Source organism: Podarcis pityusensis, assembly GCF_964106645.2.
Source record: "Podarcis pityusensis genome assembly, chromosome: 8".
NCBI classification, from domain to species: Eukaryota; Metazoa; Chordata; class Lepidosauria; order Squamata; family Lacertidae; genus Podarcis; species Podarcis pityusensis.
In genome coordinates this window covers 51,361,170-51,373,554 of record NC_138033.1, presented here as the reverse complement: position 1 = coordinate 51,373,554, position 12,385 = coordinate 51,361,170, and the positions used below count along the sequence as shown (strand labels likewise).

The 12,385-nt window shown below is 42.0% G+C and overlaps 1 protein-coding gene across 1 annotated transcript; it reads left to right on the top strand.

Annotated features, from left to right (window-relative positions):
* Positions 1-295: 295 nt before the first annotated feature.
* GINS2 (GINS complex subunit 2) lies at positions 296-11,857 on the top strand. Its single transcript, XM_081017877.1, has 5 exons — positions 296-580; positions 2,775-2,889; positions 3,761-3,860; positions 5,883-6,009; positions 7,252-11,857. Exons 1-5 carry the CDS (start codon positions 491-493, stop codon positions 7,375-7,377), a joined length of 558 nt encoding a protein of 185 aa, XP_080874003.1. The 5' UTR covers positions 296-490; the 3' UTR covers positions 7,378-11,857.
* Positions 11,858-12,385: the final 528 nt, after the last annotated feature.

The following is a 12,385-nucleotide window of genomic DNA, read 5'->3' as shown; positions in this document are numbered from 1 at the left end:
GTGTTGCCTGAATGACATGCGCCACTACCGGGGGAGGGGGTGGGGGCAAGTAGGGAGGATTGTGCGCGCGAGAACCTTTCAAATGACGAAGAGAGGGTAGCGGGCGGGCTTGTTTTTCCACACCAACCAATGAGGGACTCCTTTAACTCAGGGCGCGAATGAGCGCGCGAAAAAAGAGGCAGAGACTTTTCATACCGTAAGCGGTAGGCGGGTCCTTGCTTCTGCTCTCTGGCCAATCGCAGGCTCTAGTACCTCAGACCGGGAAAGGAAACTATGCGCGCGAAAGAGACTTACCTATAATAACGGAGAGGCGTAGTGGGTGGGGCTTGTTTTCCCCCCTCAACCAATGAGAGGCGTAGTCACCTCAGCGTCTCGTGGTCGCGAGCGCTGAGACGGCGCGCTTTTTGCTTCTTCCGCCGTCTCCCCTCACGGAGCTCCCGGGGCGGTTTTGAGGCCTAGCTTCTGCCAGGTCGCCTCTTTTCGTCTTCCGATGGATCCCGCCGAGGCCGAGTTCCTGGCCGAGCAGGAGCTGGTCACCATTATACCCAACTTCAGCATGGACCGGATTTACCTCATTGGGGTGGGTCGGCGGCGGAGGGAGCCCGGCTGGCGGGACGTCGGAGGCGGGTAGTCATGAAATGCCGACCGAGGTCGAAGTGTGAGGAAGAGAACATTATGGGATGGAAGCAAAGGGGATAAGAAAGTGGGGCGGCCGGCGTGGGGTGGGAGATCAGCGTTTAAAAGACGAAATCGTGGAGCGGAGGGCGGGGGCTTGCGGTTAATTAATAGTAATGTTTTATTAACGGTGTAGTTGTGCTATATATTCCGCTAATAAGTACCTCGAACGAAAAAAAATGGCGGGAAAAGCACACCCAATAGTAGTTACTTTTATTACTGCTTATGCCTCGCCTTTGAATAACGCAGGCAGCTCTTGAAAGGAGGGAAGAAGCAATGAAAAAACGCACGACTCCTAGCATCTTATCGAAACAAAACGCTTAAAAAATGGAAGATTTGAAATTATCAGTACATGGTCATTGAGCAAGAGTCAACTTTATTCAAATCATATTAAGCAATAAAAAGAGAGCCTTACGTCGCTTTGGAAGACAGTGTTGTAGCCAACGAAGTGCTACTCAGAGTAGACCCATTGAAATTAATGAATCCAAGTTGCATCAATTTATTGCCTTTTTAATTTCAGCAGGTCTACTGTGTGTATGACTTAACGTTGGCTACAGTACTAATAAATCTGTTACAGCTTTATAGTTTACTTTTCGCCATGCAGTCCCAATACAAAGTTGCATACTGCTTTAAACAACACACTAGCCGCATTGTTCTGCATAACAACACCAATAGATTGTAAACACGAACACAAAACCATCAGGAACACTGCAGAGTGAGTGGTATGCTGGACTTGGCCTCTGCTGGGGCTAGATGCAGCTCTGAAGCTCAGAAAGGAGTACATTCCACAACTTGGGGGCCATCCCAGAGAAGCTCCTTCCATGTACCACCACCCCATAAGCTTAACAGGATGGTGAAACAGCCTGCTGGACATTCCTGCAGAACTTAAGACAGGTTTATAAGGGAGGGTGTGCTCTTTATTTTGGGACTGCAGATTGTTTAGGGCTTTATATGCCAGTGCAAGAGCCATGAATTGGGATGTCTTCCCTTCTTGGCATTGTGTTAAAACACACCTGAATGTTCCAGACCAGCAAATGGCTAAAACTTCAGCATCTGTAGAGGTGGTCACATTTTCTGATGGTCAGTTAAGCAAGGGCATTTGATTAGCAGCACCTGTCTGCTACTTAGCCTCTTAATTCCTATGGAAGCAGTAAGGGTGTACCTAGTTTTCCACACATGTCTTCTCCATTTTAACTTTATTTTTGTTAAATAAATAATGACACGGTGTAATATGTTTTGTTGTTCATCTGAGGTTTTATTTACGTAATTTTAAGATCTGCTAAGAAACAGATGATTGTTATTTTGCTCTGACATGTAAAACCACAGAATTCAAAGAGGGTGTACTTTCTTTTCCCCATGACTGTACTTGGGTGTTGCAAAACATTCTCTTTTTGCTACAGTTGGGAAATAATGTGTGTTGCAGTTATCCCACATTTTAGGATACAAATCCTTTGAAGGCGGCTTTAAAGAAATTATTAAACAACTTTAAAAAACAACAAGCAATATCAACATTTTCAAAACCATCAGGATATTTCCCACAAGACAGTTTATTGTATTGTAGGGGAGACAAAGAGCAGGTTGATAATGACTTTGCCTGACTCCCATTTCTCCTGCAGTCCTCCATACATGGTCATGTCTTTTGAATATATTAAAGAATAAACATCTCAGATGAAATGAGGGAATAACCTATTTGTGGTCACTGAGAATATAGCTATATCTGAATGGAAACACATTGGCTACTCCTGCAGTAGACAGTGCTGTACTATATGGACCATTGACCAGCTTAATTATAATATAGCTTTGAATTATTCCCTGAAAATTCAGCTTAGTCACTTCTCCCCAGAAATGAAGCTTAACAAGCAGTTAAAGAAATTAGAATTGCCAAAAAAAAAAAAAAAAAAGGACTTTTCCTTGTGGTGGTATACATGCTTTGTATTCAAAAGGTTTGAGGTGTTATTCCTACGCATCTCTAGGCAGGGCTGGCAAAAACTCATGTATGAAACAGTGTAGAGTTTCTCCCATGCAATGTCAAGTCCTTGAGCTAGATACAGTTATACAAGGCAGCTTCTTATGCACCTCATTGTGAATGTCTCACTTAGGGGGACTTGGGTCCCTTTAATCCTGGGCTGCCTGTGGATGTGCCTCTCTGGCTGGCTATCAACCTAAAGCAAAGACAGAAGTGTCGACTTATACCTCCAGAATGGATGGATGTAGGTAAGAACTATCACCTGCAAGTAAATTATTAACTGTGAGTGGCCTCTCATAGGAGTTGGATCTTTGCTGCTTGAGTTGAAGTTGTTGTTTCTCAATTGCTAGAATATCTTTAATTGCTTTAAAAAATTGTTTACCTGGCTATCCATCCACATTTATTGCTGCATCTCAGCATAGGTTTTAAAAATTATGATTGAATGTTACAGTTTCTAAAGTTCTTAACTTCTTATTAATGTTTTAAAAATAACGTACTTTTTTCAAAAATAGAAAGCTATACTAATTTCAGCAATATGTGATATAGGCAGTGCTCTAATTCTTCTTACACACACACATATATAACACACACACAAACACACACTGCTGTATCAAAAATATATCAACTGTTTACAACAATATAAAAAAGTAAGTTTAACAAGTGAATTCTAAGACATCAAGAATTATGATTATATTAGTGTGCTTTAACCTTGATTTCAAATATGTGTTTTCATGGCAAATCATTATGTTTGTTCACAAAGGTCTGTAGTAGTGAGATGATTGCTCATTCATGTTAAGCACAACTCTACCTAACTTGCCGACTTGTGCTATTATCACACCAGGCTTTTTGAGTCTTGATGGAGAATGGCTTCACAATAGAGGTGCTGATTCCTTTAGGAGCCCTAGTAGTACTGTTACCGAACATGACAGCATGCTAGCTAGACTAACAGATTCCTGTTAATAACTTTTCATTGCTGAAGCTCCTCCATGGGAATGCTGTCTCCTCTTTATGCAGTGTATTGATGAAGTGGTTGTTCTTGCAGGATTTATTTCTGCTGGAAGCAGGAAATTACAACATCTAGTTCTTTGTATACCATATCTCTTTTTGATCACTTTCTAGAAAAACTGGAGCAAATTCGGGATCAGGAGCGCAAGGAAGATACTTTCACTCCAATGCCTAGCCCATTCTACATGGAAATAACAAAGTTGTTGCTGAACTAGTGAGTGTTTTTTGATTGATTTAGAAAATGTATCCTGATATTCCAATGTATTTGCCTATATCAGGGTAGCTTACAGTTAAAAGCCAAATCATTCCATGAAAGGAATCCCCACTGGCAAGATTTCTAGTTGACAGTTCTAATATGAACAAACAGTTTAGTGAACAAACCATTTAGGGTCACATTGGATTTCATCTAGATGATGGCGAATTTTATATATGAGAGAATGACAGCCAGAAGGGAACATTAAATGAACATTGTCCAGAGTGCTTATCAAATGCAGATGTTTGCGTCTATTAGTATGGTGCTTAACTTTTGTTGTAATGGCAGTATATCTCTCTTCTGTAACCTTTAGCTTCAAAACTAGGTTGACACAGAGTTCAATATTCTCATATGCAATAATGTAGAATTCAGCTCATCCAGTGTTTTGTAGCTTCAGATATGGGGAAAATAAACAACAACTGCTTTAGAAGCTGATGAATATTGCTTATGTCCATCAATTTATGAAATGAGCATACAAAGTGACAATTGTTCTTTAGTAGCCTATTCTAGGAATGTAGAAAGCTTACCTTTTAGAGTCAGGCCACTGGTCCATTTAGCTCAGTATTTTCTGCACCGATTGGCAGTGGCTTTCTTATCTTGCTTATTTCACATTAATGTTTTAGATTCAGATAGGTAGCAGTGTTGGTCTGACGCAGTCAAAATACCGTATTTTTCGCACCATAGGACGCACCGGACAATAGGACGCACTTTGTTTTAGAGGGGGGAGAACAAGAAAAAAAAAATTTCCCCCTCTCTGCCCAGCGCCCCTTCAGTGAAGCAGCAGGAGGCGCTGCACAGAGAGGGGGAGAACTTTCCCCCTCTTGTTTTCCCGCTCTAAAACAAGGTGCCGTTTAAGGTGCGTTCAGGCGGCTACCTTGGAAGCCTGGAGAGCGAGAGGGGTCGGTGTGCACTGACCCCTCTCGCTCTCCAGGCTTCAGGTTCCTTTTGACCTGCTCTTTGGGGCTGGCAGGGGGAAGCCCACCACCAGCCCCAAAGAGCAGGTCAGGGAGCAGCGGAAAGGCGCAGCGGAGAGGCTCCTGCTATAGGCGCGCGTCACCTCTCCAGCCGGGAGAGGGTCGCAGGGCTATGGCTTCTTTAGCCCCGCGCGCGCTCTCCCGGCTGCAGAGGTGACGCGGGGCTGTAGAGGCTGCTGCCATAGCCGCGCGTCACCTCTCCAGCCGGGAGAGGGTCACGGGGGGGCTAAAGAAGCCATAGCCCCGCGACCCTCTCCCGGCTAGAGAGGTGACGCGCGGCTATGGCAGGAGCCTCTATAGCCGCGCATCACCTCCCCAGCCGGGAGAGGGTCGCGGGGTGCTTCTTTAGCCCCGCGTGCGCTCTCCCGGCTGGAGAGGTGACGCGCGGCTATAGAGGCTCCTGCCATAGCCGCGCGTCACCTCTCCAGCCGGGAGAGGGTCGCGGGGGGCTGCTTTAGCCCCGCGCGCGCTCTCCCGGCTGGAGAGGTGACACGGGGCTGTAGAGGTTCCTGCCATAGCCGCGCGTCACCTCTCCAGCCGGGAGAGGGTCGCGGGGCTATGGCATCTTCGCTCCATAGGACGCACACACATTTCCCCTTCATTTTTGAAGGGGAAAAAGTGCGTCCTATAGAGCGAAAAATACGGTATATAAAAAAATTGTCCAGTAGCACCTTAGAGACCAGCTAAGTTTGTTCTAGGTATAAATTTTCATGTGCATGCACACACAGGTATCTGAAGAAGTGTGCATGCACACGAAAGCTTATACCCAGAACAAACTTAGTTGGTCTCTTAAGATGCTAGTGGACAATATATATGTTTTAATTAGTTTTAGAATATGTAGTGCTGTTTTAATATGTTGTGATGGTATAGTGGAAGGTAGTTTTGAAATACTTATAAAATATCTAGAGGTGCCAGGGATTGAATCTGGGACCATTTGCATGTAAAGCAGATGCTCTACCATTGAAGTACAGTTCTTCACCCATTCTGATAACTTTCCCTTCTCCATTAGTGCTGTGGACAATATTCCAAAGGCAGATGAGATCCGAACATTGGTTAAGGATACCTGGGACACTCGAATTGCAAAACTCCGGTTGTCTGCTGATAGCTTTGTTAGACAGCAGGAAGCTCATGCCAGGGTAAGAGGAATCTGTGATGAGTTGCTAAGTTTTGTAGTGTAGTACATGAAAATATATGAGTAGTGCATGTTCAAGCAGTGTGTTGTGGGAGTCATCTAAAATTGATTGTGAAAGTGGCAACGGTTTCCTAGTTAGCAAGAAATGGCGGCAGCAGGTCTGGTTTTTTGATTGCTGCTCTTTTGACACTGATTTATACTTGCAAGCATTGTATAGTCTTTTGCATGAATGTTTGCAATTTTGCTTTGAATGTTATGAATCACCTGTGCACTGAATCTTACTTATTGAATGATGATATGCACTGATCTTGCCATTATGTACAGCACTAGAGAGCTCCAGTCAAATGCATCTTGCTGCTAAGATGCATGAAGCAAGTCTGTTCTTGAAATACTTGTGCACATTTGTAGATGTGCTCCCTTAATCTGTATTATGTATTATGTATTATGTGAAACCACCCTATTTTCTAGTTTGGTTCCATATCAGGATGTTGGGACATATACTGTATAAACATCATGTATGAAACAGTTCAGATACTACAGCAGCCTTTCCCAACTCTGATGTTTTAACTACAACTCTTACCACATCCCTGTTTGTTTGTCAGGCTGGCTAGGTCTGATGGTAGCTGTAGTCTAAAACAACTCAAGGGAGCCAGGTTGGCGAAGGCTGCACTGCAGGATTTTTTCATGTGGCTGGTGTCCCATTACTACCCCCTTCTCCCAAATTCTGTGAGCAGAAATTCTATATGGAACACAACAACTGGACTGGATTAGTAGGCTATCTTTGCTGCAGTCCTGTTTGAAATATTTGGGGACAATTTTCAAGACTGAGAATTCAGGAGGAAATAAATGTATACATCAGGGATGGGGAACCTGTGGCCCTCTAGATGTTCCTGGACTCTACCTCCCATCAGCCCCAGGCAATGTGTCAATTTTCATGGATGATGGGAGCTGAGAGTCCCAACAATTAAAGGGTCACAGGTTTACCATCCTTGGGGTAAGTGAAACTAGGGGATCTCTTCCCCTAGTCAATAAAAACACAATCTAATCTTACATGTTTTTGGAAGATTATGCATAAATGTCACTAAGCCCTGGCCTTGCAATTATGTGAACTAGAAACATGTTTACGGAAACTATTGAGGGGTACAACCACATTCTGTTATTCCTTACGTGACCACATAACTATGTAATTTTTTTTACAAATCTTGTGCTTATTGTTTTGTAACATTTGTTCCTTCTCTCTTATAAGGTGGATAATCTGACTCTAATGGAGATCAACACTACTGGGGCTTTCCTTACTCAAGCTTTAGATCATATGTACAAGCTCCGTACAAATCTCCAGCCTGGAGAAAGTTCCCAGTCTCAGGACTTTTGACAACCGAAATCTTCCATGAAATACATTCTGACGTTCTGCTTCTCAGCAGTTTTTCCTGAGCTTTAGGCAGCTGCCTCAGTAAAATATTGGTCTCCAGTACTCCTATAAGATTGTATTGAAGGCAAAGACGATGTCAGGGGAAGGTTCAGTATAACATATCCTTTTGTGGACAAATACTGGAAAACTAAGGCTGATCCAGTCTGCCAGGAACACAGGGGTTTGTATCTATCCTCAGCAATTGGGGTGCACAGCCTTTTTTGACAATAGCTCTCCTCAGCAAACAGATGATCCTGTGCAACAGTCCTCTCAGTTCCTGTGTGACTGTCATTCCAAGGTGAATTGGCTGCAGCTCTTTAAAGTTGTCTTGCTACTTTGTTGGATTGCTTTACTCTCAGTCTTAAAACTAGAAGAAAATGAATTGATCCTTCTCCACAGGATCCACTTCCTCAGTGGGCCCTTATTTTCAGATGCCTCTGGGAAAGATGACAGAGTGAGACTATTTTATACACCTGGCTGCACAGCACTCCTGTGAGCCTGCCTGGGGAGTGATAACCCATCTTTTCAGCAGGGCACTGTGTGCTTCCACTGTGATATCACTTACTGCAGTCTATTTGTCAACTGTCCTCAAGAGATAAAGGATCCTCTCTGGTTGCTTTGTCAGCAACCACTGAAGTGAACTGCTTTGTGTATGTGTGTCTGCGGAAAGTGAGAACATGTGCCTTGTTTCTGTTTTTCACAGAGTAAATCGATTTGTTTTGTGTACCAGCATTTTATCTCTGCTGTAGACTCTTTGCTCTAAATTTCCTAAAGCCAGTCACTTGCTAGTCAGAATCTACCCCATTTTAATTATGTAGGTATTCATTGGCTGTTAGGACTCAGGCCCTCAGTCATACAGTGAGTGCTCCTACCTGTCTGGTTTGTAACCTTTATAGCTGTTGGTAGGGGCAGAAGGGAAGAAAATAATAAAGAGGAGGGTATAGTCCAAATACTGTTATGTTGACACTTGGCAATGAGGCAGATTCTTAACTAGACTGCAGTAAAGTGTACATTGTTTAGGCAGCAACACACTGACCTCTGCTGGCTGTCTGCAAGATACTTGATCATTAAAGTTTTTCAAAAAGTATTGTGATTTTGTACTTTTTAGTGCAATGTTTGTAAAAATTTTTTTGAAATGCTTGATATTTTTATAATGCAGAGTCCCAGTGCAAGCTCAACCTGTTATTTTTTTTCATTTGCAATATAAAAAATGGAGGAGAGGTTAAATTTGTTGGAAATTCACACCAACACTGAAGAAACTATGTAGTGACAAAGTAACATTATTGATGATGGTGCTAGATGTTGCTTGTAATGGGAGAATATATACCATACCACTTCAACAATCTTAAATGCGTACTACTTTAATCTGTAACAATCTTTGCCTTGTTTGAGGAATCCATTAATCATACTTACTTCATGCAAAATCATGATTTCTAACTGTTTGTTCCTTCAATAGCATCTTCTGCCATATTTTGTGCTTTCTAGTATTACTTAGTGCTGACTTGTGAGCTAGTTCAGCTTAGTGCTAGCTTTTGGAATTCATGTCCTAGGGTGGCTGTGTATGTTCTAGTCCCTGCAAGTTTCTAGCTTGCCTGCTCATCCAAGTGGGGAATAAACAACTAGCTTAGTGTATAGTTGGGGCAATGGCAGTATGATGCCTTCATAGTGAATATTGTATAAAATGCCAAATTGTGTTGAAAGGTTTGATCTGTGTCTTTAAGCATAGTTAACACTTCGAATTTTAATTTATACACAGTCGGTGTAGTTTCCATCCACCACTGGGGCTGCTGGGAAAATAATCCTTTGTCATGATTTAGGAACATTTTATTTTTTGGATGTTGTCAGAAATTACAGCAATATATTCATAAATACCTAATTACTACATTCAACAAATATATTACATTACATTAAATTCAAACAAGTACACTTAAAACAGGTTTAATTTGTCTCACAGCATCTAAACTGCCCCAGCCAGTCTGGGCTTTATCCTCCTGCTCTCCCTTCATGCTCTGTGTTTAGTTGCTTGAGAAATTCTGCACCTCTTATAACAACAACCAGTCAGCATGGCCCTGGGGGCAACGGAGAGCAAATGGGGTAGTCTTGAGAATTTAAGCAGTGGGCCAGAAAGTTGGGGACGGATGGGGTAGGTGGGAGAAGGAATTGACTCCCATCATTGTAGAAAAGAAGAGAATGTTTTGAAAGATGGGTTGCTCCAAGATGGGATACTGTAGTTTTCATACTAGCACCTCCTAACCTCTCTGCCTTCATGCTTTTTTGCATTGTTTGAGGGAAAGACATACGTATTTCAGACAACGCAGGCTTGTTCTAAATGGGAAATTGTGACTGATCTGGCAGCTTGTGTACCACTGAATCTGGATTTGAATTCAACTGAGTTTGAGTAAGTGCACATTCATTATTTACTCTTGTATGTAGATATATAGAAATCAAGCCAATTGGCTCTAATGTGTGTCCTTAAACAGCACATGTTGGGCTTGTAAAAGCTGGAGCAGCGTGGTGCAAGCATCTTCCCATATAGTCTAGCCTACATTCTGCTCAGTTGAAAGAAAAAGATACACATAGTGCAATTACATTTAGAAAAATGAGTGCAATGGCCTCCTCCTTTCTATGCCTATCTCCCCCTGCCCCTGTCCATTGCCAACACTAGGATATAAAAGCTGTAATCTACACTGACTTGAAAGACACTGCTACTGCAACAATTTGATAGACATGGTATGGAAATATCATCCAAATTACCCTCTGTTAACACTCAACCTTGATAGCTTGAAAGTGGATGTATAATTATTTGGACAGAAATAAATTAGTAGAGCCATTAATGTTTTATCCCATCTTTGTTCCCGTAACACCTTCCTAATTAAACTATGACTTTCTATATTACCACCACCCCTTAGGTTTATCTGACAATGCCAGCTTGTTGCCTTCTGTCAATACTTCACATAAATACTTTACTCTGGTCATATATTGAAACCTGAATGGCCAGAATGAGCACTGAAACTACTGCAAACTGAGTTTTCCTGTGGTCCCTTATTTTGATACATTTCAGCTGACCTAAGGGGGTGTGACTAAAATAAGTTTTTAAGGTGTAATTTTGTATTCTGCTTTTTTGGCAAGACCTATTTTATGGAATGAAATAGTATTAACGACAATCGGGTAATTTTTTTCCTTTGAAGGCAAATGAGTGATAATGACCTAACATCATTCAGAGGGGGAAATATGAGTGACCTTTACATTTTTCTGCTCTTTTCTTCCATGCTCCAATAGAGCCGATTGTCTCAGTACATCAGGGAAGGATATTCAGAATACTATTACAGAAACTGGCAGCTTTAGCTGTTTGAAGGATCACTTGCTAATGTGAAAAAAAAAATCTCTTTCTGCATTCAGGAAGAGGACATTGTGTCACACAGGTCCATAAATTTGCTCTAGGTTTCTTTCTTGTTATAATAGATAAACTTTCTTCTGGAGGCTGGTCAGGGCTTTGGTATTCTTAAGAGTTGCATAGAAAAGGGAATTGTGGCAGGTGTAGGTTTGTCACACAGTGGTGAGGAAACTGCACCAGCTGAATTTACTTCTAAGCAGCTATTTAAAAGGATAGAAGCATTGTTTTACTTTGCATCTGGCCACTGTAGAGTCCTACAAGAGCACACCCGCTTGCCTTTCATTGTCATTATTCGGGGAAAGAGAATTTTTAATAGCAACAGCAAAAAGCATTGCATATCAGCTACTAAAATTATAAAATGCAAAGAGGCTGACAAAATTCAGTGAACCTTGACTATAAAGGTGCTACAAATCCCCGGGTTATATTATATTCTTGGTCAAAATATTGTGCTTTTGCCACACATTCTGCAAATATTGGTTGGTGAGGCCTTGAATAGTTAAGGCAAAGGGGGAAACAATTTTAAACTTGGGAGGGCTGGGCCTTGCTTTTGTATATAATCCCCTCAAGTGTGAAAGATCAGTGCACATAAAATCATGTGGCTGATCCTTTATAATATTGATTCTAGGCTTCCCTTAAAGGGACGTAGATTAATCTAACAGCTTCCATACATCACAAAAGACTGGTGCTGCCAGACTGATAAACAAAGCAAAGGGAGAACCTGCTTTGTCAGGCAAGGCTTTAAAATCAAAGCTTTGAGCTTTTTTAGAGCATGTTTGCAGACAGACTAGATCAGTTGGTGAATGGATGTCTGGCTTATCCACCTTGCCTTTAATTTCTAGTGCTGCCAATTTAAAATTTAAATGCATGGATTATAAGGAAGGATAGCAAAACCACCTGCTAGGACTGTGTATGAAAATGTTGTTTAATACTTAAATATGGAAAGAAAACACTAATCCAAACTAGCTCTTGATAACCAGTCAGAGGAGTCCTAAATTTTGGCAGGAGCTACATGGGCCAAATAAGACATGACTTGGGTAAAACTTTTTTCTTTTTCTTTTTAAATCTCTCTTACCTGGGTTTAGTACAAGGCTGAGGGGTCCCATGGACCTAGGAGCCTGGGACCTATTTTTAGTGTATGTGACCCTCCTGCTGCAGGAGTGCATGGCATGTGAATAACATGACCATGTGGATAAGCCAACTGAATGCTGTGCAAATTGCACTGGCAGTCAGGTATGAAAGACCCATGAAATCTACCCTTGTGGTCTCATGTACACATGCATTCTTGTGGAACAGGGTCACACTGTGCCAGAAGTAGCTTCTGTGCTACTGGGTCTGTATATGAAGCAGGTTGGAAACAGACAGCTTCAGGCACAGATCACAGTATTTTTCTTCCTTTGTATTAACTGTTTGCTGTTTTTGGAATAATGTTTCCTTCTTTGGAAGCCTCACATAATTGATGCTGCTAGTGCTACGATTTTGAGTGGTGTTGGTTAAAGGAACAAAGCCAATTATTGTCCACTAACGTTGATAGTGTAGTCCCTAAGATCTTCTCTCAATAGCAACAGATCATATGACATT